General features: G+C 47.5%; 1 protein-coding gene across 1 annotated transcript in view; it reads left to right on the forward strand.

Annotated features, from left to right (window-relative positions):
- Window positions 1-27568, forward strand: part of LOC135556762 (CD151 antigen-like) — a 45929-nt gene that overhangs the window by 11393 nt on the left and 6968 nt on the right. Inside the window, exons 4-5 of the mRNA XM_064990193.1 lie at window positions 7244-7318; window positions 19400-19504. Coding sequence (XP_064846265.1) covers window positions 7244-7318; window positions 19400-19504 — 180 coding nt within the window. The remainder of the gene's footprint in view (window positions 1-7243; window positions 7319-19399; window positions 19505-27568) is intronic.

Here is a 27568-nt window from a genome sequence, read left to right on the forward strand (position 1 = left end):
GTAGGCATTGTTCATGTTGTAAATTACTATAGTAGCAGGTAACGGTTCATTTTTTTAAATGGAATATCTACATAGGCGTAAAGAAGGTCCATTATCAGAAACCATCACTCCTATGTTCCAATGGCACGTTAGCTAATCCAAGTAATGACATTTTGTGGCCACTAGCTGGCGGTGATATAGCTTAAAGCCATTGACTAACCATAGGGAACCCAATTTAAAGAAGACAACGCTCTGATAAGTGGCTGATTTCTCCGAAAAACATCGTAATCCCCAACCAGTTGACTACTTTAAAATGGTGGAATCTCTCAATGGCAATGTCCTTGCCGAAACAGGTTGATATGCATCTAGACTCCTCTATCTACCTCTATGATATAAACAGAACCAGACTAAAATACACTGACTGAAATGCACGTGTCGTAAATATCACGCAGAATAATGCCGTGTGTGTATCTTTAAGAGTTTAGATACGGAGCATGAGTCACGAGAGAGGAATGAGGGGCATCACCGGTATGGTGGTTGGAGAGACAGAGCGAGAGAAGAGGGGGTAGGGGGAGAGGAGGTGGAGAGTGGGGAGAAGAGGGGGTAGGGGGAGAGGAGGTGGAGAGTGGGGAGAAGAGGGGGTAGGGGGAGAGGAGGTGGAGAGTGGGAAGAGGAGGTGGAGAGTGGAGAGAAGAGGGAGTAGGGGGAGAGGAGGTGGAGAGTGGGGAGAAGAGGGGGTAGGGGGAGAGGAGGTGGAGAGTGGGAAGAGGAGGTGGAGAGTGGAGAGAAGAGGGAGTAGGGGGAGAGGAGGTGGAGAGTGGGGAGAAGAGGGGGTAGGGGGAGAGGAGGTGGAGAGTGGGAAGAGGAGGTGGAGAGTGGAGAGAAGAGGGAGTAGGGGGAGAGGAGGTGGAGAGTGGAGAGAAGAGGGGGTAGGGGGAGAGGAGGTGGAGAGTGGGAAGAGGAGGTGGAGAGTGGAGAGAAGAGGGAGTAGGGGGAGAGGAGGTGGAGAGTGGAGAGAAGAGGTGGTAGGGGGAGAGGAGGTGGAGAGTGGAGAGAAGAGGGGGTAGGGGGAGAGGAGGTGGAGAGTGGGAAGAGGAGGTGGAGAGTGGAGAGAAGAGGGAGTAGGGGAGAGGAGGTGGAGAGTGGAGAGAAGAGGTGGTAGGGGGAGAGGAGGTGGAGAGTGGGGAGAAGAGGGGGTAGGGGGAGAGGAGGTGGAGAGTGGGGAGAAGAGGTGGTAGGGGGAGAGGAGGTGGAGAGTGGGAAGAGGAGGTGGAGAGTGGAGAGAAGAGGGAGTAGGGGGAGAGGAGGTGGAGAGTGGGGAGAAGAGGGGGTAGGGGGAGAGGAGGTGGAGAGTGGGGAGAAGAGGGGGTAGGGGGAGAGGAGGTGGAGAGTGGGGAGAAGAGGTGGTAGGGGGAGAGGAGGTGGAGAGTGGGAAGAGGAGGTGGAGAGTGGAGAGAAGAGGGAGTAGGGGGAGAGGAGGTGGAGAGTGGGGAGAAGAGGGGGTAGGGGGAGAGGAGGTGGAGAGTGGGAAGAGGAGGTGGAGAGTGGAGAAGAGGGGGAGTAGGGGGAGAGGAGGTGGAGAGTGGAGAGAAGAGGGGGTAGGGGGAGAGGAGGTGGAGAGTGGGAAGAGGAGGTGGAGAGTGGAGAGAAGAGGGAGTAGGGGGAGAGGAGGTGGAGAGTGGAGAGAAGAGGTGGTAGGGGGAGAGGAGGTGGAGAGTGGAGAGAAGAGGGGGTAGGGGGAGAGGAGGTGGAGAGTGGGAAGAGGAGGTGGAGAGTGGAGAGAAGAGGGAGTAGGGGGAGAGGAGGTGGAGAGTGGAGAGAAGAGGGGGTAGGGGGAGAGGAGGTGGAGAGTGGGGAGAGGAGGAGGGGCAAAAGGGAGAGACAGAGCGAGAGTGGAGAGAAGAGGGGGTAGGGGGAGAGGAGGTGGAGAGTGGGGAGAAGAGGTGGAGAGTGGGGAGAAGAGGGGGTAGGGGGAGAGGAGGTGGAGAGTGGAGAGAAGAGGTGGTAGGGGGAGAGGAGGTGGAGAGTGGGAAGAGGAGGGGGTAGGGGGAGAGGAGGTGGAGAGTGGGGAGAGGAGGAGGGGCAAAAGGGAGAGACAGAGCGAGAGTGGAGAGAAGAGGGGGTAGGGGGAGAGGAGGTGGAGAGTGGGGAGAGGAGGTGGAGAGTGGGGAGAGGAGGAGGGGCAAAAGGGAGAGACAGAGCGAGAGTGGAGAGAAGAGGGGGTAGGGGGAGAGGAGGTGGAGAGTGGGGAGAAGAGGGGGTAGGGGGAGAAGAGGTGGAGAGTGGGGAGAGGAGGTGGAGAGTGGGGAGAAGAGGTGGAGAGTGGGGAGAAGAGGTGGAGAGTGGGGAGAAGAGGGGGTAGGGGGAGAAGAGGTGGAGAGTGGGGAGAAGAGGGGGTAGGGGGAGAAGAGGTGGAGAGTGGGGAGAAGAGGGGAGGGGGAGAAGAGGTGGAGAGTGGGGAGAAGAGGTGGAGAGTGGGGAGAAGAGGGGGTAGGGGGAGAGGAGGTGGAGAGTGGGGAGAAGAGGGGGTAGGGGGAGAAGAGGTGGAGAGTGGGGAGAAGAGGTGGAGAGTGGGGAGAAGAGGGGGAGAGGTGGAGAGTGGGGAGAAGAGGGTGGAGAGTGGGGAGAAGAGGGGGTAGGGGGAGAAGTGGGGAGAGTGGGGGAGAAGAGGGGGTAGGGGGAGAAGAGGTGGAGAAGTGGGGAGAAGAGGTGGAGAGTGGGGAGAAGAGGTGGAGAGTGGGGAGAAGAGGGGGTGGGGGAGAGGAGGTGGAGAAGAGAGCTGGAGAGTGGGGAGAAGAGGGGCTAGGGGGAGAGGAGGTGGAGAGTGGGGAGAGGAGGTGGAGAGTGGGGAGAAGAGGGGGTAGGGGGAGAGGAGGTGGAGAGTGGGGAGAAGTGGGGGTAGGGGGAGAGGAGGTGGAGAGTGGGGAGAAGAGGTGGAGAGTGGGGAGAAGAGGTGGAGAGTGGGGAGAAGAGGGGGTAGGGGGAGAGGAGGTGGAGAGTGGGGAGAAGAGGTGGAGAGTGGGGAGAAGAGGGGGTAGGGGGAGAGGAGGTGGAGAGTGGGGAGAGGAGGTGGAGAGTGGGGAGAGGAGGTGGAGAGTGGGGAGAGGAGGTGGAGAGTGGGGAGAAGAGGAGGGGCAAAAGGGAGATACAGAGCGAGAGTGGAGAGAAGACGTGATAGGGGGAGAGGAGGTGGAGAGTGGGGAGAGGAGGTGGAGAGTGGGGAGAAGTGGAGGGGCAAAAGGGAGAGAGAGAGCGAGAGTGGAGAGAAGAGGGGGTAGGGGGAGAGGAGGTGGAGAGTGGGGAGAGGAGGTGGAGAGTGGGGAGAAGTGGGGGTAGGGGGAGAGGAGGTGGAGAGTGGGGAGAAGTGGGGGTAGGGGGAGAGGAGGTGGAGAGTGGGGAGAGGAGGAGGGGCAAAAGGGAGAGAGAGAGCGAGAGTGGAGAGAAGAGGTGGTAGGGGGAGAGGAGGTGGAGAGTGGGAGAGGGAGGTGGAGAGTGGGGAGAAGTGGGGGTAGGGGGAGAGGAGGTGGAGAGTGGGGAGAAGTGGGGGTAGGGGGAGAGGAGGTGGAGAGTGGGGAGAAGTGGGGGTAGGGGGAGAGGAGGGGCTATAGGAGAGACTTTGCTTTGCAATGTAAACATATGTTTCCCATGTCAGTAAAGTCCATTAAATGTAATTGAATTGAAATTGAGAGGGGAGAGGAGAGGAGGGGCAAAAGGGAGAGAGATAGAGAGACAGCAACACAATTAGACCCAACCAAATCATGAGAAAACAAAAAGATAATTACATGACACATTGGAAAGAATTAACAAAAAAACTGAGCAAACTAGAATGCTATTTGGCCCTACACAGAGAGTACACAGCGGCGGAATACCTGACCACTGTGACTGACCCAAAATTAAGGAAAGCTTTGACTATGTACAGACTCAGTGAGCATAGCCTTGCTATTGAGAAAGGCCGCTGTAGGCAGACATGGCTCTCAAGAGAAGACAGGCTATGTGCTCACTGCCCACAAAATGAGGTGGAAACTGAGCTGCACTTCCTAACCTCCTGCCCAATGTATGACCATATTAGAGAAACATATTTCCCTCAGATTACACAGATCCACAAAGAATTTGAAAACAAATCCAATTTTGATGAACTCCCAAATCTACTGGGTGAAATTCCACAGTGTTCAATCACAGCAGCAAGATTTGTGACCTGTTGCCACGAGAAAAGGACCACCAGTGAAGAACAAACACCTTTGTAAATACAACCCATATTTATGCTTATTTATTTTTCATTTTGTACGTGAACTATTTGCACATTGTTAAAACACTGTATATATATAATATGACATTTGTAATCTCTTCACTGTTTTAGAACTTGTGTGATATTTACTGTTTACTTCATATTTTAGTTTTTTTTAAATTGTTTTTTAAATTGTTTAATTCACTTTTGTTTTTTATCCTTTTAACTTGCTTTGGCAATGTTAAGATATGTTTCCCCAAGCCAATAAAGCCCCTTGAACTGAATTGAGAGACAGAGAGAGAGGGGGGGTTAGAGGAGAGGAGAGGGAGAGAGAGAGGTGGTGAGAGGTTTAGAGGAGAGGGAGAGAGGGGGGGGGGGGGGAGAGAGAGGAGAGAGAGAGGTGGTGAGAGGGTTAGATGAGAGGGAGAGATAGAGGTGGTGGGGAGAGGGTTAGAGGAGAGGGGGAGAGAGGGGTGGGGAGAGGAGGAGGGGAGAGGGTTAGAGGAGAGGGGGAGAGAGGGGTGGGGAGAGGAGGAGAGGGAGAGAGAGGGTGGAGAGGGAGAGAGAGAGAGGGGGAGAGGGAGAGGAGAGGAGAGAGAGAGGGAGGGGGAGGGTTAGAGGAGAGAGAGAGAGAGGGGGAGAGGGTTAGAGAGGAGGAGAGAGGTGGGGAGAGAGTTAGAGGGGAGAGAGAGAGGGGTGGGGGGAGGGAGAGAGAGGGGGGAAAGGGTTAGAGGAGAGGGAGAGAGAGGTGGGGAGAGGGGGAGAGCGAGAGAGAGAGAGAGAGAGAGAGGGTGTGGAGAGGGGGAGAGTGAGAGGGGGGAGAGGGAGAGAGAGAGATAGGTGGGGAGAGGGTTAGATGAGAGAGGGGTGGGGGAGGTTTGGAGGAGAGGGAGGGAGAGAGAGAGATAGAGAGATAATATTACAATCTTTAAACTTTATGGAAAGAAATACTGATAAGGAGGAACTGCAATCGCAATAAAAAGGCACACGCTCACTTACTGTATGACCTTACTACACACAGATATTGGCACATGAAGTTGTTTTCAACCTCAGCTCACTACAGTCTGTTTTATATTAGGAGGGAATGTATTTTTGTCCTCCCCATTCTTCACAGTATTTCTTCCTGCCGCTCTCTCTCTCTCTCTCTCTGTTCTCTCTGTTCTCTCTCTCTCTGTTCTCTCTCTCTGTTCTCTCTCTCTCTGTTCTCTCTCTCTGTTCTCTCTCTCTCTGTTCTCTCTCTCTGTTCTCTCTCTCTCTGTTCTCTCTCTCTCTCTCTCTCTCTCTCTCTCTCTCTCTGTTCTCTCTCTCTCTGTTCTCTCTCTCTCTCTCTCTCTCTCTCTCTCTCTCTCTCTGTTCTCTCTCTCTGTTCTCTCTCTCTGTTCTCTCTCTCTCTCTCTTCTCTCTCTCTCTCTGTTCTCTCTCTCTCTCTCTCTCTCTCTCTCTCTGTTCTCTCTCTCTCTGTTCTCTCTCTCTGTTCTCTCTCTCTCTCTCTCTCTCTCTCTCTCTCTCTCTCTGTTCTCTCTTCTCTCTCTGTTCTCTCTCTCTCTGTTCTCTCTCTCTCTCTGTTCTCTCTCTCTGTTCTCTCTCTCTGTTCTCTCTCTCTGTTCTCTCTCTCTCTGTTCTCTCTCTCTCTCTCTCTCTGTTCTCTCTCTCTCTCTCTCTCTCTCTCTCTCTCTGTTCTCTCTCTCTCTCTGTTCTCTCTCTCTCTGTTCTCTCTCTCTGTTCTCTCTCTCTGTTCTCTCTCTCTCTGTTCTCTCTCTCTCTGTTCTCTCTCTCTCTGTTCTCTCTCTCTCTCTGTTCTCTCTCTCTGTTCTCTCTCTCTCTGTCTCTCTCTCTGTTCTCTCTCTCTCTGTTCTCTCTCTCTCTTCTCTCTCTCTCTCTCTCTGTTCTCTCTCTCTCTCTCTGTTCTCTCTCTCTGTTCTCTCTCTCTCTCTCTCTCTCTCTCTCTCTCTCTCTCTCTCTCTCTCTCTGTTCTCTCTCTCTGTTCTCTCTCTCTGTTCTCTCTCTGTTCTCTCTCTCTCTCTGTTCTCTCTCTCTCTCTGTTCTCTCTCTCTCTCTCTGTTCTCTCTCTCTGTTCTCTCTCTGTTCTCTCTGTCTCTCTTCTCTATCTTTCTCTCTGTTCTCTCTCTCTCTCTTCTCTATCTCTCTCTCTCTCTGTTCTCTCTCTCTCTCCGTCCTCTCTCTCTGTTTTCTCTCTCGGTCTCTCAGTTCTCTCTCTCTCTGTTCTCTCTCTCTCTGTTCTCTCTCTCTCTCTGTTCTCTCTCTCTGTTCTCTCTCTCTCTGTTCTCTCTCTCTCTGTTCTCTCTCTGTTCTCTCTCTCTGTTCTCTCTCTCTTCTCTCTGTTCTCTGTTCTCTCTCTCTGTTCTCTCTCTCTGTTCTCTCTCTCTGTTCTCTCTCTCTCTGTTCTCTCTCTGTTCTCTCTCTCTCTGTTCTCTCTCTCTCTGTTCTCTCTCTGTTCTCTCTCTGTTCTCTCTCTGTTCTCTCTCTCTCTGTTCTCTCTCTGTTCTCTCTCTCTGCTCTCTCTCTTTATTCACTCTCTCTCTGTTCTCTCTCTTGCTGTTCTCTCTCTCTCTGTTCACTCTCTCTCTCTGTTCTCTCTCTCGCTGTTCTCTCTCTCTCTCTGTTCACTCTCTCTCTGTTCTCTCTCTCTCTGTTCTCTCTCTCTCTCCGTTCTCTCTCTCTCTGTTCACTCTCTCTCTGTTCTCTCTCTCGCTGTTCTCTCTCTCTGTTCTCTCTTGCTCTCTGTTCACTCTGTCTGTTCTCTCTGTCTGTTCTCTCTGTTCTCTCTCTGTTCTCTCTCTCTCTCTGTTCTCTGTCTGTTCTCTGTCTCTGTTCTCTCTCTCTCTCTGTTATCTCTCTCTCTCTGTTCTCTCTCTCTCTGTTCTCTCTCTCTCTCTCTCTCTCTCTCTCTCTCTCTCTCTGTTCTCTCTCTGTCTCTGGTCTCTCTCTCTCTCTGTTCTCTCTCTCTCTGTTCTCACCCACCATAGTATTTTATTCTGTTACTCCCCCCCTCTCTCTCTCTCTCTCTCTCTCCCACAGTATTTCTTCCTGCTACTCTGTATATTCTTGCTGGAGATCGTAGCTGGAGTCCTGGCCTATATCCAATATCAGGAGGTATGTACATACCAGCGTTTCCCAAACTGGGTCCTGGGGACCCAAGGGGTGCACATTTTTTGTTTGTTTTTTTGCACTACCACTACAAAGTTGATTCAAATGATGAACTCATCATCAAGCTTGATTCTTTGAATGAGCTGTGTAGAGCTAGCCAAAAACAACAATGTCCACCCGTTGGGTATGGAGCCGAGTTTGAGAAACGCTGTCTTATACCATATTACGAGACCTGGGTTCAAATACTATTTACAATATTTCCAAATACATTATCTGTGCTTGATTTGAACTTGCCTGTCCTAATGGAATCGATAGAAAAGTCCCCCTAGACACCTGGCACTCCGGGCAAGCTGAAGCACACTCTCAAAGTATCCAAAAGATGTCAAATAGTATTTGAACCCAGGTCTACACATTGCAACAACAACAACAACAACAAAAATGTACTAGTTACACATAGCTGCTGCAACCCGGCTGTGTACCAAACGGCACCCTATTCCTTACGTAGTGCACTACTGTTAACCAGAGCCCTGTGGGCGTGTGGCCAAAAAGTAGTGCACTATATAGGGGATAGGGTGCTATTTAGGGATGCTGGATGGGCCTATATCCAGTGTTAGGAGGTCCTAGAATACCGTGTTCTCCTCAGACATGCCAGGAATTCTGGTTGGCATCACCTGACCTCCTCTTACCAGACCTGGGTTCAAATGGTATTTCAAATCCTTCATGTATTTTTAGCGTTTGCTTTGGCCTGCGTGGAGAGCCTGGTTGACCCCAGGGGAGGAGTTTTCTTTCAGTTTCATCAAGCAGGTTCTGTGTTGGAAATGATTTCCCAGGTTGGATTTACCAGACTCACTACTCTACTAGATGTTTTGTTTCGTTTCTCGGGGTAACAGTTTGGTTAAGGTTTATACCGTAACATGTAAAACTAATTCCCATTCAACATGTGTGCAACTCTGTGACTTGTTACAGTTGATTCCTGAAATGCCGTTCATAGGTATATTTAGATGACGACTATGGCAAGAAGGTCTATTTGAAGCACGATTAGTCATAGTTATGTCATGTAGGATACAGTTACATCCATCCTTGTGTAGTTATCAGACAAGTAAACCTACTGTATTCTAAGCTAATTCAGTCACTGACACAAACCACGTTCTTGTATGATCTAAAACGTTCTGGCATGATCTAAAACGTTCTGGTATGATCTAAAACGTTCTGGCATGATCTAAAACGTTCTGGCATGATCTAAAACGTTCTGGTATGACCTAAAACGTTCTTGTATGATCTAAAACGTTCTGGTATGACCTAACACATTCTGGTATGATCTAAAACGTTCTGGTATGACCTAAAACGTTCTGGTGTGATCTAAAACGTTCTGGTTTGACGTAAAACGTTCTGGTATGACCTAACACATTCTGGTATGATCTAAAACGTTCTGGTATGACCTAAAACGTTCTGGTGTGATCTAAAACGTTCTGGTTTGACGTAAAACGTTCTGGTATGACCTAAAACATTCTGGTATGATCTAAAACGTTCTGGTATGACCGAAAACGTTCTGGTATGATCTAAAACGTTCTGGTATGACCGAAAACGTTCTGGTATGACCTAAAACATTCTGGTATGACCTAAAACGTTCTGGTATGACCTAAAACATTCTGGTATGATCTAAAACGTTCTGGTATGACCGAAAACGTTCTGGTATGACCGAAAACGTTCTGGTATGACCGAAAACGTTCTGGTATGACCTAAAACATTCTTCTACTATATTAAACCTTCTTGTATTTCCTAAAACTTTATTATAATAACTATTACAATCAAACAATATCTCCTGAATATTTGATTTATTTATTAAACCTTTATTTATTCCCGAATAACACACATCTTCCTGCATGTCCACAATTGTTTTATATTCCTGTTTGCTCCTCTGCATACATTCATCCCTGTTTTCCGTCTTTTTCAAATTCCTTTTTTCTTTCTTCTTTTGTGGTTTTCTTGCCCGTCCAGTGTTTCCCTTTCTGTCAGCAGGTAATTATCCTCCTGTTTGATTCCTCCTTTTCTATCAAACTCTGTGTCTCTGATCTCACTGTTCAGAATATTCTTCTCCTGTGATTTCTGATCCAATCACATCTCCTTACTGCTCTATGAACAATTAGCATACAGTACCAGTCAAAGGTTTGGACCTTAAACCATGTTAATAGAATGAAATGGATCCAGGTTCCATTTATTCTACATCAGATTTACTGCCTGTGGAACACTTCTCCATAGTGTCTGAAATCAAGATGACTGCAGGTCTGAATCCCAAACTAATGGGGGGAAATGGCTCCATCTAATAAGATGGTATTTAGAGGTATGGACCTTTCTATTGGGGTGAATCATCCCCTTATTAACATACAGTACCAGTCAAAAGTTTAGACACACCTACTCATTCAAGGGTTTTTCTTTCTTTCTTTTTACTATTTTCTACATTGTAGAATAATAGTGAAGACATCAACACTATGAAATAACACATATGGAATCATGTAGTAACCAAAAAAGTTGTGTGGTTTCTAGTAGTAGTGGTTTCTTTGCAGCAATTCGACCATGAATGCTTGATTCACAGTCTCCTCTGAACAGTTGATGTTGAGATGTGTCTGTTACTTGAACTCTGTGAAGAATTTATTCGGGCTGCAATTTCTGAGGCTGGAAACTCTAATGAACTTATCCTCTGTAGCAGAGGTAATTCTGGGTCTTCCTTTCCTGTGACGGTCCTCACGAGAGCCATTTTCTTGAGCTTGATGGTTTTTGCGACTGTACCTGAAAAAACGTTCAAAGTTCTTGACATTTTCCATATTGACGGACCTTCATGTCTTAAAGTAATGACGGACTGTCATTTCTCTTTGCTTAGTTGACATGTTCTTGCCATAATATGGACATAATTTAATAAGATGTCACAACACAACTGATTGGTTCGAACACATTAAGAAGGAAATAAATTCCACAAATTAACTTTTAACAAGGAACACCTGTTAATTGAAATGCATTCCAGGTGACTACCTCATTAATCTGGTTGAGAGAATACCAAGAGTGTGCAAAGGTGTCATCAAGGCAAAGGGTGGCTACTTTGAAGCATCTCAAATATAAAATATATGTTTGATTGAACACTTTTTTGGTTACTATATGATTCCATATGTGCTATTTCATAGTTTTGACGTCTTCACTATTATTCTACAATGTTGAAAATAGTCAAAATATAGAAAAACCCTGGAATGAGTAGGAGTGTCCAAACTTTGGACTGGGGCTGAATAACTGTACATCTGGGCCTTTGTTCAAATACCAGGGTTGGGGTCAATTCAAATTCATGAACGTGAAGGCAAAATATAGATTTCCGCCTAAATAATCAAAATTAAAACACAATAACTGGTAATGCTGCATAGGTATAGAAAGGTTTGGAATTCACCTTTCTGGTAAAAAAAAATATAGTTATAAATTGATGAGGTGTACTCATCTTTGAGGATACAAGCTCAAGTACATTAGTACAAATATTTTGAAAAGATATGATTTTTTTTAACATTTCTTTTTCCAATTCAACAAAAGGCAATAGGGTTGGAAATTAAATAAATGCTTTATAAATATAGTAACAATCAAAATGATAAACTACTTTCTATAAGATTTCATCTTTCTTATAACTGTAAAATACATTTTATTGTACTGAGTGACTGTACATTATTAGCACAATTTTCAAAGAACTGACGACAGATGCCAAACGTCCTCTGAGTGAGTCAGAGGCATCATTCAAATGTGAGTCGCTACAGCTTTAAGCTCAAAGTCATTTTGTCTGTCTGTGACCAAGATAAAGTAGTCTTGTTTCAATTCTACCAAATTATTTATTATATTTCCTGTTGAGAGTTATGAATCCATCTGAGAACATCATAGCGAGATGATCTTGCTATTGTTGAATCCACTAGACTCTCCACTTCATATGCTCTATTCAGGGCTGGCTCTAGCCTTTTAGGGGCTCTAAGTAAGATTTTGTTGGGGGGCTCCCCACCTCACTGCAAAACATGTTAGTGGCCCCCCTCTTGCCGCAAGAAATATATATGATATTGTCAGGATTTGGCCAGGGTTGTTCCGGTTTTTGGTCACTAGATGCCCCCATTGTGCTTTTTGACCTTATGTTTTTCCCTTGATCCCCATTATTATTTGCACCTGTGCCTCGTTTCCCCTGATTGTATTTAAACCCTTAGTTTCCCTCAGTTCTTTGCTCTGTGTTTGTATGTTAGCACCCAGCCCTAGTGTTCTGTGTGCTCTTGTTGATTCCGGTGGACGCTCTTGTGGAATTCTGTTTTTTGTTTTTGTTTATTTATTTTTGAGTATCTTTTGAGGCTTTTTGTGCTATACCTACCACCTTGTGGATTTGCCATTTTGTATTGGAGGATTACCTTGCGGATTGTCTTGTTCTTGTGGAATTCCTTCTGAGCTTGTGGAGTTACATGTTTTCCTGAAGGACTTCACTTTTTTACTTTATTAAATACACCGTCTCAAGTACTGCTGTGTCTGCCTCATCTTCTGGGTTCTGCTGACTATTCGTGGCTCAGTTGGTTAAGTGACTGTTTCTCACTCCGGAGACCCAGGTTCGTAACCGGGTCCTAACAGAAACACAGAGCCAAAAATGAACCCAGAGGCAGCCAGTTCCCAGGACCTTGTTGCCATGCTGTCCCACCACCAGGAGACTGTCCAACGCCACGAAGCCGCCCTGGTTCAGCAAGAGGCCTTAATGGCTAGACATTCTCATCTTCTGTCGGAGATGCTGACTTCCATTAAGCAGATATCTGATCGACTTACCCCGGCAACGGTTCCCGTCCCAGTACCTCAGATTCACGTACCCATGGCAGTTAACCCCCTGGCTGAACCTCGTCTTCCACCTCCCCAACGGTTCTCAGGTGATCCAAGTGCTTGTAAAGGGTTTCTCACCCAATGTTCTCTCTCCTTTGAGCTGGCAACCCTCGTCGTTTCCCACCGACCGGTCTAAGATCGCATATATCATCACCCTGCTGTCGGAAAAAGCCCTAGCCTGGGCTACTGCTGTGTGGGATGCCCATAGTTCCTGCTGTGCCAGCTACTCTGCCTTTGCTGAGGAATTCAAACGAGTGTTTCAAGGCCCAAGCAGTGGTTCTGACTCAGCCAAACAGCTCCTGACTCTCCACCAAGGTTGGCGCAGCGTGACGGACTATGCCATCCAGTTCCGCACGGTGGCAGCAGCGAGTGGAACAACGAGGCGCTCACGGTGTGCTTTCTGAAAGGCCTTTCCGACACTATCCAAGATGAACTGGCCACTCGGGAACCACCGGACAATCTCGAGTCCCTGATCAAGTTGGCCTCACGCATTGACCAGCGTCTGAGAGAGAGAGAACTCAACCGTAGACCTCTAGCCCCTATCAGTCCCAGTTCCGAGTCCCCACCTTTATCCTCGCTGGCTCCACCGGAACCCATGCAGATTGGACGCATCTCCCAGGCTGAGAGGGAGCGACGCTGTCTATATTGTGGCAAACCGGGCCATTTCCGTTCCACGTGTCCCGGGCTCCAGGGAAACGCTCTGTCCCGTACAGACCGGGGGGAACTGTAACGGGAAACATAACCTCCTCCCATCCGTCCAACTCCCGTCTGCTCATTCCAGTCACCCTCTCCTGGGACAACCACAAGCTTCACCTTCAAGCCTTGGTAGACTCTGGAGCCGCAGGTAACTTCATGGATGGTGTCTGGGCGAAGGAGAATGGCGTTCCCTCTGAACCTCTAAGTGACCCCATGAGGGTTACTACATTGGATGGAAGCCCTTTGGGATCTGGACTTGTCACTCATGTCACTACCTCCTTGCGACTTTCAGTTTCACAACACCAGGAATTGATGAACTTTCATTTGATCTCCTGTTCCGAGTTCCCTCTCGTCCTTGGATACCCCTGGCTTCACAGCCATAACCCTCACATCGACTGGTCTGTGGGCACTATCAAGCAGTGGGGTCCTACGTGCCAAGCTACTTGTATTTTCCAGAATTCTCCGAGTTCTACTCCCGAGTCTTTAGAATCCATCGACCTGACCCGAGTTCCCGAGTGTTACCATGACCTCAAACTGGTGTTTAGCAAACAGAGGGCCACCATGCTACCACCCCAGAGACCTTACGATTGCCCCATCGACCTGTTTCCGAGGACTTGCCCCCCCAGGGGTCGGATCTTTTCCCTATCTCCACCCGAACGAGCTGCTATGGATACCTACATCAAGGACGCTCTGGAAGCAGGCCTCATGCGTCCATCCACCTCCCCGGCGGGAGCAGGGTTTTTCTTTGTGGCCAAGAAAGACGGTGGATTACGTCCTTGCATCGACTACCGGGGACTCAATGCCATAACCGTCCGTAACCGTTACCCGCTACCCCTTATGGCCACAGCCTTCGAGCTGCTCCAGGAAGCAGTTGTTTTCACTAAGCTTGACCTGCGGAACGCATACCATCTTGTGCGGATCAGACCTGGTGACGAGTGGAAGACCGCTTTCAACACGCCTACTGGTCACTATGAATACTTGGTGATGCCCTTCGGCCTGACCAACGCCCCAGCGGTGTTCCAAGCGCTCATAAACGATGTGCTTAGGGATATGCTTAACATATTTGTGTTCGTTTACTTGGATGACATCCTCATCTTTTCGAGCTCCCTTCAAGAACACACTAAGCATGTCAGACAAGTTCTCAAACGCCTCCTAGACAGCCATCTGTACGTTAAGCCGGAAAAATGTGAATTCCATTCATCCCGAGTACAATTCCTGGGATTTGTAGTGGAACCCGGTCGAGTTCAAATGGACCCCAGGAAGGTAGGGGCGGTAGCGGATTGGCCCACCCCCAAATCCGTTAAGGAAGTTCAGCATTTCCTGGGCTTCACAAACTTTTACCGCAAGTTCATCAAGAACTTCAGCTTGGTGGCAGCCCCTCTCTCAGCTTTAACCAAGGGTGGCAATGCAAGGTTTTTGTGGGGAAGAGAAGCTGAGACGGCCTTCCAAGGACTCAAGCAGCGCGTCCTCTCTGCTCCCATCCTGATACTACCGACTACGGATGAACCGTTTGTGGTGGAGGTAGACGCATCAGAGGTTGGTGTTGGAGCTGTCCTGTCTCAGAGGGGTGAAGACAAGAAGCTTCATCCGTGCGCTTTCTTCTCACACCGGCTTACCCCGGCTGAGAGGAACTACGATGTGGGGGATCGTGAACTCCTAGCGGTTAAAATGGCATTGAAGGAATGGAGACACTGGCTCGAGGGGGCTTCTCACCCGTTTCAAGTGCTTACAGACCACAAAAATCTGGAGTATATCCAGCAGGCGAAGCGGTTGAACTCTAGACAAGCTAGATGGTCTCTTTTCTTCAATCGATTCCAGTTTATCCTCACCTATCGGCCCGGGTCGAAGAATCTCAAACCGGATGCCCTGTCCCGAGTCTACGCTCCTGCCATTCGAGATGACACGGACATGCCTGTCCTTCCTGCTGCTAAGATCGTGGCTCCGATCTCGTGGCAAGTTGAGGATACCGTGAGACGAGCTCAAGCTATCGAACCGGACCCGAAAGGAGGTCCTGCCAATCGGTTGTTTGTCCCTAAGGCAGGTAGGACTCAGGTCCTTCTGTGGGGGCACTCCTCTCGCCTCACCTGTCACCCGGGCGTAGGTCGCACCTTGGAGTTCATCCAGCGTAAGTTCTGGTGGCCTACCATAAGAGAAGACGTTGCCACTTTCGTCAATGTCTGCCCCGTGTGCTGCCAGGGCAAATCTTCTCACCTCCGCCCTCAAGGACTCCTTCACCCTTTACCTGTTCCCCACAGACCCTGGTCCCATATCTCATTGGACTTTATTACTGGCCTTCCTCCATCCCATGGCAATACTACTATTCTAGTCATAATCGACAGGTTTTCAAAGGCGGCCAGGTTCGTCCCTCTGACTAAGTTACCTTCTGCCAAGGAAACGGCTGAGTTGGTAATTAATCATGTGTTCCGAGTCTTCGGCATTCCTCAAGATATGGTTTCTGACAGAGGTCCCCAGTTCGCCTCAAGGTTTTGGAAGGCCTTTTGCCAACTCATGGGGGCTTCTGCCAGTCTATCTTCAGGGTACCATCCGGAGTCCAACGGCCAAACAGAGAGGATGAATCAAAAGCTGGAAACCACCCTCCGATGTATGACTCGTAACAACCCGTCCACATGGTCATCCTTTATTGTTTGGGGCCGAATACGCGCACAACACCTTGCGCTCCTCCTCCACTGGTATGTCCCCGCACGAGTGTCAGTTTGGCTATGCTCCTCCACTGTTCCCGGACCAGGAGGCAGAAGTCAGAGTGCCTTCAGCCTTGAAGTTCGTCAGACGCTGTCGGCTTATGTGGAGGAAGACCCGTCTTAATCTTATGCGTTCCTCACAGAGGTACCAACAACAAGCCAACAGACGTCGCTGTCCCGGGCCTACCCTGCGCCCCGGCCAGAGAGTCTGGCTCTCCACAAGAGACTTACCACTACGGGTGGAGTCTCGCAAGCTGTCCCAAAAATACATCGGTCCCTTTAAGGTTGCCAGGAGAGTTAACCCAGTTTCTTATCGCCTACACTTACCCAGATCCCTTAAGATTAATCCCACATTTCACATTTCCTTGTTAAAACCTGTTGTTTTTTCTCCCCTTGTCCCGGCAGACAGACCTCCCCTCTGCCTCGTGTCATTGGAGGCCAGCCGGCTTATACCGTCCATCGGATACTGGATTCCCGCCGGGTGCAGCGGTCCTGGCAGTATCTGGTGGACTGGGAAGGCTACGGTCCCGAGGAGCGCTCCTGGGTTCCTGCCAAAGACATACTGGACCCTGACCTCATTCGTCAGTTCAGGGCCCTCCACCCCGAGAGAGCTGGTAGGAACGTCAGGAGCCGTTCCTAGGGGGGGGATTCTGTCAGGATTTGGCCAGGGTTGTTCCGGTTTTTGGTCACTAGATGCCCCCATTGTGCTTTTTGACCTTATGTTTTTCCCTTGATCCCCATTATTATTTGCACCTGTGCCTCGTTTACCCTGATTGTATTTAAACCCTTAGTTTCCCTCAGTTCTTTGCTCTGTGTTTGTATGTTAGCACCCAGCCCTAGTGTTCTGTGTGCTCTTGTTGATTCCGGTGGACGCTCTTGTGGAATTCTGTTTTTTGTTTTTGTTTATTTATTTTTGAGTATCTTTTGAGGCTTTTTGTGCTATACCTACCACCTTGTGGATTTGCCATTTTGTATTGGAGGATTACCTTGTGGATTGTCTTGTTCTTGTGGAATTCCTTCTGAGCTTGTGGAGTTACATGTTTTCCTGAAGGACTTCACTTTTTTACTTTATTAAATACACCGTCTCAAGTACTACTGTGTCTGCCTCATCTTCTGGGTTCTGCTGACTATTCGTGGCTCAGTTGGTTAAGTGACTGTTTCTCACTCCGGAGACCCAGGTTCGTAACCGGGTCCTGACAGATATTATATATATATATATATATATATTTCTTGCGGCAAGAGGGGGGCCACTAACATGTTTTGCAGTGAGGTGGGGAGCCCCCCAACAAAATCTTACTTAGAGCCCCTAAAAGGCTAGAGCCAGCCCTGAATAGAGCATATGAAGTGGAGAGTCTAGTGGATTCAACAATAGCAAGATAATCTCGCTATGATGTTCTCAGATGGATATATATATGTATATGTATGTGTATAGTTCATTTCCTGCAATTTTTCAAATATTGCCATTGGGGCAAAGATAACTTTTTGTAATTTTATAACAACTTTTATGCAATTCTACTCATTTTGCTGTTTTAATGATAATTCCCAACAATTCTATACATTTTGCCATGTTTATATATACTTTGGTTTGGGGCCTCCTAGTGGCCGGAGTCCTTAATGACAGCTTACGGTCACTTATGCCTGGAGCCGGCCCTGGCGCTATTGCAAGCACAGCTACCAGGTTCACAGGCACCTGAAATCATTCCTTTGTCTGGATAGGCCAGAAAATGTGACGTGTCACTCCCTATGCAAATGTACAATTTCCTGTGTCTGTGACCCTCAGAGCTGCGCTTGCAATAGCGCAGGTGAATCCAAACAACCAGTGCTTTTAGGTAGTGTAAAGCAATTGATGTTGCACTCACAAAGCGCGCTGTACAAAGAAATATCGGTTGGAACTGGTCCAGACAAAGAAATATCGGTTGGAACTGGTCAAGTCAAAGAAATATCGGTTGGAACTGGTCAAGTCAAAGAAATATCGGTTGGAACTGGTCAAGTCAAAGAAATATCGGTTGGAACTGGTCCAGACAAAGAAATATCGGTTGGAACTGGTCAAGTCAAAGAAATATCGGTTGGAACTGGTCAAGTCAAAGAAATATCGGTTGGAACTGGTCAAGTCAAAGAAATATCGGTTGGAACTGGTCCAGACAAAGAAATATCGGTTGGAACTGGTCAAGTCAAAGTAATATCGGTTGGAACTGGTCCAGTCAAAGAAATATCGGTTGGAACTGGTCAAGTCAAAGAAATATCGGTTGGAACTGGTCAAGTCAAAGTAATATCGGTTGGAACTGGTCCAGTCAAAGAAATATCGGTTGGAACTGGTCCAGACAAAGAATATCGGTTGGAACTGGTCCAGACAAAGAAATATCGGTTGGAACTGGTCCAGACAAAGAAATATCGGTTGGAACTGGTCCAGACAAAGAAATATCGGTTGGAACTGGTCAAGACAAAGAAATATCGTTTGGAACTGGTCCAGACAAAGAAATATCGGTTGGAACTGGTCAAGTCAAAGAAATATCGGTTGGAACTGGTCCAGACAAAGAAATATCGGTTGGAACTGGTCAAGTCAAAGAAATATCGGTTGGAACTGGTCCAGACAAAGAAATATCGGTTGGAACTGGTCAAGTCAAAGAAATATCGGTTGGAACTGGTCAAGTCAAAGAAATATCGGTTGGAACTGGTCCAGTCAAAGAAATATCGGTTGGAACTGGTCCAGACAAAGAAATATCGGTTGGAACTGGTCCAGTCAAAGAAATATCGGTTGGAACTGGTCAAGTCAAAGAAATATCGGTTGGAACTGGTCAAGTCAAAGAAATATCGGTTGGAACTGGTCCAGACAAAGAAATATCGGTTGGAACTGGTCCAGACAAAGAAATATCGGTTGGAACTGGTCCTGTAAAAGTCACCTAAAAAGGGGACTTCAAAGTTTAGTTAAATTCATTCAATTCAGGAAGTGATTTGAATTTAAAATATGAAACATTTTACTTTTAAAATAAAAAAAACGTACTGTTTTCATTTTGATTTATTTATCAGTTTTATGTAAGCTTTATTTAACTAGGCAAGTCAGTTAAAAGAACAAATTCTGATTTACAATGACGGACTACCAAAATGCAAAAGGCCTCCTTAGGGGACAGGGGCTGGGATTAAAAATGTAAAATAAATAAAATATAAATATAGGACAAAACACACATCACGACAAGAGAGACACAACACAACACTACATAAAGAGAGACACCACAACACTACATAAAGAGAGACACCACAACACTACATAAAGACAGACACCACAACACTACATAAAGACAGACACCACAACACTACATAAAGAGAGACACCACAACACTACATAAAGAGAGACAACCCAACACTACATAAAGAGAGACAACACAACACTACATAAAGAGAGACAACACAACACTACATAAAGAGAGACACCACAACACTACATAAAGAGAGACCTAAGACAATATTTATTGAGAAATATTGAAAATAAATTCTATATGTTTTATTACTGAATTCGATTCTAATTGACCCCAACCCTGTCGAACCCTGTCCATCCTCCTATACAGTGGCATGACTGTCTCAGTGTTGGTAAGTTGTAGATTTCATAGATTGTCATTGGCTCCTGTGTACCTAAAGAGAGACCTAAGACAATATTTATTGAGAAATATAGATTTGTTTATATATATGTGTAATTACTGAATTCGATTCAAAATGAACCCAACCCTGTCGAACCCTGACCATCCTCCTTTACAGTTGCATGACTGTCTCAGTGTTGGTAAGTTGTAGATTTCATAGATTGTCATTGGCTCCTGTGTATGTCTCTACACAGCTGGATAAGGAGCTGCAACACAACCTGAAGGAGACCATGGTTCAGAAATACCAGCAGTCTGGAGAGGAGAGCATCACCAGTGCAGTGGACAAGCTGCAGCAGGAGGTAAATGAATGACAGAAGCTTACTGTAAATGCTGTTCCCACCACCATGTTCCATTCAGATAGAGGTCATGGTTTAGGCTGCTTGGTTTGGAGTGCATATTGTAACGAATCAGACGTTGATAAGACAGATAACGCCTCCCCCTTTCTTGGAGCAGGGGTTACTGGCGCATCACATTAAATACATCACATTATATACATCACATTATTGTCACAGCTTTCGTCTGTAGAAGGAGGAGCGGACCAAAATGCAGCGTGGTTGTTATTCATTTTATTTTAATAAAGAAGCTATATACGAATAAACTAACAAAATAACAAACGTGCGAAAACCTAAAACAGCCCTATCTGGTGCAAAACACAGAGACAGGAACAATCACCCACAAACACACAGTGAAACCCAGGCTACCTAAATATGGTTCCCAATCAGAGACAATGACTAACACCTGCCTCTGATTGAGAACCATATCAGGCCAGACATAGAAATAGACAAACACGATATCCAACATAGAATGCCCACTCAGATCACACCCTGACCAACCAAAACATACAAAGTAAACTATGGTCAGGGTGTGACAGTACCCCTCCCCAAGGTGCGGACTCCGGCCGCAAAACCTGAACCTATCGGGGAGGGTCTGGGTGGGCATCTGTCCGCAGTGGCGGCTCTGGTGCTGGACGTGGCCCCCACTTCACCGTAGTCTTCCCCCACCTTGTCCGCTTCCGTGACCTCCTAGCCACGGCAACCCTACTTAATAACACGGGACAGAGGGGCAGCTCGGGACAGAGGGGCAGCTCGGGACAGAGGGGCTCTTCAGACTCCGGCAGCAGCGCCGGCCAGGCGGAGACTCCGGAAGCAGCGCCGGCCAGGCGGGAGACTCCGGCAGCACAGGAGAGGAGGAAGGCTCTGGCAGATCCTGGCTGACTGGCGGATCTGGAAGAGTCTGGCTGACTGGCGGATCTGGAAGAGTCTGGCTGACTGGCGGATCTGGAAGAGTCTGGCTGACTGGCGGATCTGGAAGAGTCTGGCTGACTGGCGGATCTGGAAGAGTCTGGCTGACTGGCGGATCTGGAAGAGTCTGGCTGACTGGCGGATCTGGAGGAGTCTGGCTGACTGGCGGATCTGGAGGAGTCTGGCAGATTGGCGGATCTGGAGGAGTCTGGCTGACTAGCGGATCTGGAGGAGTCTGGCTGACTGGCGGATCTGGAAGAGTCTGGCTAACTGGCGGATCCTGGCAGACTGACGGCTCTGGAAGCTTCATGCAGACTGGCAGCTCTGGCTGCTCCTTGCAGACTGGCAGCTCCTTGCAGACTGGCAGCTCCTTGCAGACTGGCAGCTCCTTGCAGACTGGCAGCTCCATGCAGACTGACATCTCCGGCTGCTCCTGCAGACAGGCAGCTCTGGTTGCTCCATGCAGACTGGCAGCTCCGGCTGCTCCATGCAGTCTGACAGCTCTGGTTGCTCCATGCAGTCTGGCAGCTCCGGCTGCTCCATGCAGGCTAACAGCTCTGGCTGTTCCATGCAGACTGACAGCTCTGGCTGTTCCATGAAGTCTGACAGCTCTGGCTGCTCCATGAAGTCTGAAAGCTCTGGCTGTTCCATGAAGTCTGACAGCTCTGGCTGTTCCATGAAGTCTGACAGCTCTGGCTGTTCCATGAAGTCTGACAGCTCTGGCTGCTCCATGAAGTCTGACAGCTCTGGCTGTTCCATGAAGTCTGACAGCTCTGGCTGCTCCATGCAGACTGACAGCTCTGGCTGCTCCATGCAGGCTGGCAGCTCTGGCTGCGCTAAACAGGCAGGAGACTCCGGCAATGCTGTAGAGGCGGAAAGCTCTGGCAGCGCTAAACAGGCGGGAGACTCCAGCAGCGCAGGAGAGGAGGAAGGCTCTGGCTGCGCTGAACAGGCGGGAGACTCCGGCAGCGCAGGAGAGGAGGAAGGGATGTCAGCGCTGGAGAGGCGAGGCGCACTCTAGGCCTGATGCGCACAGGACACGCACAGGAAGCCTGGTGCGGGGAGCTGCTATCGGAGGGCTGGCGTGTGGAGGTGGCACAGGATGGGCTCGACCATGAAGGCGTACTGGAGATCTTGAGAGCAGTGCTGGCACAGGACGTGCAAGGCTAGGGAGGTGCACAGGAGGCCTGGTGCGTGAGGCTGGCACCAACTTCACCAGCCAACTAACACGCACCTCAGGACGAGTATGGAGCGCTGACCCAGGTGCCATCAAATCCCCGACACGCTCCGTCGGGCGAATTCCATACTAAAAGCACCAACACTGCAACTCCCTCATTACTTTCTCCTCACGATAAACAGGGAGAGTTGGCTCAGGTCTGACTCCTGACTCTGCCACACTCTCCCTGAGCCCCCCCCAAGAGATTTTTGGGGCTTCCATCCGTGCTGTCTCCTCATACCGGCGCCTCTCCGCTTCTGCCGCCTCCAGTTCTTCCTTGGGGCGGCGATATTCTCCAGGCTGAGCCCAGGGTCCTTCTCCGTCTAATTCGTCCTCCCATGTCCATTCCTCTTTTTGTCGCTCCTGCTGTTGCTTTTGCCTGTTACCGCTTGGTCCTGTTGTGGTGGGTGATTCTGTCACGGCTTTCGTCTGTAGAGGGAAGAGCGGACCAAAATGCAGTGTGGTTGTTATTCATTTTATTTTAATAAAGAAACTATACACGAATAAACTAACAAAATAACAAATGTGCGAAAACCTAAAACAGCCCTATCTGGTGCAAAACACAGAGACAATCAAATCAAATCAAATCAAATTTTATTTGTCACATACACATGGTTAGCAGATGTTAATGCGAGTGTAGCGAAATGCTTGTGCTTCCAGTTCCGACAATGTAGTAATAACCAACAAGTAATCTTACTAACAATTCCAAAACTAATTTCTTATACACAGTGTAAGGGGATAAAGAATATGTACATAAAGATATGAATGAGTGATGGTGCAGAGCAGCATAGGCAAGATACAGTAGATGGTATCGAGTACAGTATATACATATGAGATGAGTATGTAAACAAAGTGGCATAGTTAAAGTGGCTAGTGATACATGTATTACATAAGGATGCAGTAGATGATAGAATACAGTATATACATATACATATGAGATGAATAATGTAGGGTATGTAAACATTATATTAGGTAGCATTGTTTAAAGTGGCTAGTGATATATTTTACATACTTTCCCATCAATTCCCATTATTGAAGTGGCTGGAGTTGAGTCAGTGTGTTGGCAGCAGCCACTCAATGTTAGTGGTTGCTGTTTAACAGTCTGATGGCCTTGAGATAGAAGCTGTTTTTCAGTCTCTCGGTCCCAGCTTTGATGCACCTGTACTGACCTCACCTTCTGGATGATAGCGGGGTGAACAGGTAGTGGCTCGGGTGGTTGATGTCCTTGATGATCTTTATGGCCTTCCTGTAACATCGGGTGGTGTAGGTGTCCTGGAGGGCAGGTAGTTTGCCCCCGGTGATACGTTGTGCAGACCTCACTACCCTCTGGAGAGCCTTCCGGTTGTGGGCGGAGCAGTTGCCGTACCAGGCGGTGATACAGCCCACCAGGATGCTCTCGATTGTGCATCTGTAGAAGTTTGTGAGTGCTTTTGGTGACAAGCCAAATTTCTTCAGCCTCCTGAGGTTGAAGAGGCGCTGCTGCGCCTTCTTCACGATGCTGTCTGTGTGAGTGGACCAATTCAGTTTGTCTGTGATGTGTATGCCGAGGAACTTAAAACTTACTACCCTCTCCACTACTGTTCCATCGATGGGGATAGGGGGGTGTTCCCTCTGCTGTTTCCTGAAGTCCACAATCATCTCCTTAGTTTTGTTGACGTTGAGTGTGAGGTTATTGTCCTGACACCACACTCCGAGGGCCCTCACCTCCTCCCTGTAGGCCGTCTCGTCGTTGTTGGTAATCAAGCCTACCACTGTTGTGTCGTCCGCAAACTTGATGATTGAGTTGGAGGCGTGCGTTGCCGCGCAGTCGTGGGTGAACAGGGAGTACAGGAGAGGGCTCAGAACGCACCCTTGTGGGGCCCCAGTGTTGAGGATCAGCAGGGTGGAGATGTTGTTGCCTACCCTCACCACCTGGGGGCGGTACCCAGTTGTCCAGTACCCAGTTGCACAGGGCGGGGTCGAGACCCAGGGTCTCGAGCTTGATGACGAGCTTGGAGGGTACTATGGTGTTAAATGCCGAGCTGTAGTCGATGAACAGCATTCTCGCATAGGTATTCCTCTTGTCCAGATGGGTTAGGGCAGTGTGCAGTGTGGTTGAGATTGCGTCGTCTGTGGACCAATTTGGGCGGTAAGCAAATTGGAGTGGGTCTAGGGTGTCAGGTATTGTGGAGGTGATATGGTCCTTGACTAGTCTCTCAAAGCACTTCATGATGACGGAAGTGAGTGCTACGGGGCGGTAGTCGTTTAGCTCAGTTACCTTAGCTTTCTTGGGAACAGGAACAATGGTGGCCCTCTTGAAGCATGTGGGAACAGCAGACTGGTATAGGGATTGATTGAATATGTCCGTAAACACACCAGCCAGCTGGTCTGCGCATGCTCTGAGGGCGCGGCTGGGGATGCCGCCTGAGCCTGAAGCCTTGCGAGGGTTAACACGTTTAAATGTTTTACTCACCTCGGCTGCAGTGAAGGAGAGACCGCATGTTTCCGTAGGCCGTGTCAGTGGCACTGTATTGTCCTCAAAGCGGGCAAAAAAAGTTATTTAGTCTGCCTGGGAGCAAGACATACTGGTCCGTGACTGAGCTGGATTTCTTCTTATAGTCCGTGATTGACTGTAGACCCTGCCACATACCTCTTGTGTCTGAGCCGTTGAATTGAGATTCTACTTTGTCTCTATACTGACGCTTAGCTTTTTGATAGCCTTACGGAGGGAATAGCTGCACTGTTTGTATTCGGTCATATCACCAGTCACCTTGCACTGATTAAAAGCAGTGGTTCGCGCTTTCAGTTTCACGCGAATGCTGCCATCAATCCACGGTTTCTGGTTAGGGAATGTTTTAATCGTTGCTATGGGAACGACATCTTCAACTCACGTTCTAATGAACTCGCACACTGAATCAGCGTATTCGTCAATGTTGTTGCCTGACGCAATACGAAACATGTCCCAGTCCACGTGATGGAAGCAGTCTTGGAGTGTGGAATCAGCTTGGTCGGACCAGCGTTGGACAGACCTCAGCGTGGGAGCTTCTTGTTTCAGTTTCTGTCTGTAGGCAGGGATCAGCAAAATGGAGTCGTGGTCAGCTTTTCCGAAAGGGGGCGGGGCAGGGCCTTATTGGCGTTGCGGAAGTTAGAATAACAGTGATCCAAGGTTTTGCCAGCCCTGGTGGCGCAATCGATATGCTGATACATTTTAGGGAGTCTTGTTTTCAGATTCGCCTTGTTAAAATCCCCAGCTACAATGAATGCAGCCTCAGGATGTATGGATTCCAGTTTGCAAAGACTCAAATAAAGTTTGTTCAGAGCCATCGATGTGTCTGCTTGGGGGGGAATATATACGGCTGTGATTATAATCGAAGAGAATTCCCTTGGTAGATAATGAGGTCTGCATTTGATTGTGAGGAATTCTAAAAAATTCTAAATCAGGTGAACAGAAGGATTTGAGTTCCTGTATGTTTCAGTGATCACACCACGTCTCGTTAGCCATAAGGCATACGCCCCCGCCCCTCTTCTTACCAGAAAGGTGTTTGTTTCTGTCGGCGCAATGCGTGGAGAAACCCGCTGGCTGCACCGCCACCGAAAGCGTCTCACCAGTGAGCCATGTTTCCTTGAAGCAAAGAACGTTACAGTCTCTGATGTCCCTCTGGAATGCTACCCTTGCTCGGATTTCATCAACCTTGTTGTCAAGAGACTGGACATTGGTGAGAAGAATGCTAGGAAGTGGGGCACGATGTGCCCGTCTACGTAGTCTGACCAGAAGACCGCCTCGTTTCCCTCTTTTACGAAGTCGTTTTTTTGGGTCGCCGGCTGGGATCCATTCCGTTGTCCTGGTTGAAAGGCAGAACACAGGATCCGCTTCGCGAAAGTCATATTCTTGGTCGTACTGATGGTGAGTTGACGCTGATCTTATATTCAGAGGTTCTTCTCGACTGTATGTAATGAAACCTAAGATGACCTGGGGTACTAATGAAAGAAATAACACGTAAAAACAAAACAAAAAACTGCATAGTTTCCTAGGAACGCGAAGCGAGGCGGCCATCTCTGTCGGCGCCGGATGCTAGACTGAGACAATGACTAACACCTGCCTCTGATTGAGAACCATATCAGGCCAGACATAGAAATAGACAAACAAGACATCCAACATAGAATGCCCACTCAGATCACACCCTGACCAACCAAAACATAGAAACATACAAAGTAAACTATGGTCAGGGTGTGACAATTATATACATCACAATATATTATATACATCACATTATATTATATACATGACATTATATTTTTATACATCACATTATATTATATACATCACATTAAATACATCACATTATGTACATCACAATAAATACATCACATTATATTATATACATCACATTATATTATATACATCACATTATATTAAATACATCACATTAAATACTTCACATTATATTAAATACATCACATTAAATACATCACATTATATTAAATACATCACATTATATTAAATACATCACATTAAATGCATCACATTATATTAAATACTTCACATAAAATCATCACATTATATACATCACATTAAATACATTATATTAAATACATCACATTATATTAAATACATCACATTATATTAAATACATCACATTATATTAAATACATCACATTAAATGCATCACATTATATTAAATACATCACATCATATTAAATACATCACATTAAATACATCACATCACATTAAATACATCACATCACATTAAATACATCACATTATATTATATACATCACATCACATTAAATACATCACATTATATTAAATACATCACATTAAATGCATCACATTATATTTTATACATCACATTATATTAAATACATCAGCTTATATACCGTGCATTCAGAAATTATTCAGACCCCTTGACCTTTTCCACATTTTGTGAAGATACAGCCTTATCTAAAATGGATTAAATAAAACATTTCCTCGTCAATCTACCCACAATACCCGATAATGACAAAGCGAAAACACGTTCTTAGAATTTTTTACAAATGTATTAAGAAAATAACTTATTTACATAAGTATTCAGACCCTTTGCTATGAGACTCAAAATTGAGCTCAGGTGCATCCTGTTTCAATTGATCATCATTAATATGTTTATACAACTGGATTGGAGTCCACCTGTGGTAAATTCAATTGATTGGACATGATTTGGAAAGGCACACACCGGTCTATATAAAGGTCCCCACGGCTGACAGTTCATGTCAGAGCAAAAACCAAGCCATGAGGTCAAAGGAATTGTCCTTGGAGCTTCGAGACAGGATTGTGCCTCGGCACAGTTCTGGGGAAGGGTACCAACATTTTTTTGCAGCATTGAAGGTCCCGAGAACACAGTGGCCTCCATCATTTTTAAATGGAAGAAGTTTGGGACCATCTAGACTCTTCCTAGAGCTGGCTGCGCGGCAAAACTGAGCAATCGAGGAGAAGGGCTTTGGTCAGAGAGGTGACCAAAAACCAGATGGTCACTCTGACAGAGCTCTAGAGTTCCTCTGTGGAGATGGGAGAACCTTCCAGAAGGACAACCATCTCTGCAGCACTCCACCAATCAGGCCTTTATGGTAGAGTGGCCAGATGGAAGCCATTGGTGTCTAGATGGAATTTGAATTTGTATTTTTGGACTGAGATGTACTGTCAGGGCCCAGGTCTGACAGAATCTGTGCAGCAGATCTTGGTGCTGCCGAAGGCCTTCCTTGGTTGGTGACAGAAGCACCAGATCATCATCAGCAAACAGTAGACATTTGGCTTCAGATTCTAATAGGGTGAGGCCGGGTGCTGCAGACTGTTCTAGTGGTCTCGCCCATTCGATGGTATCTATGTTTGGTATTTTATTAGGATCCCCATTTGCTGTTGCAAAAGCAGCAGCTACTCCTCCCGGGTCCACACA

This window comes from Oncorhynchus masou, chromosome 15, assembly GCF_036934945.1.
Source record: "Oncorhynchus masou masou isolate Uvic2021 chromosome 15, UVic_Omas_1.1, whole genome shotgun sequence".
In the NCBI taxonomy this organism is placed as follows: Eukaryota; Metazoa; Chordata; class Actinopteri; order Salmoniformes; family Salmonidae; genus Oncorhynchus; species Oncorhynchus masou.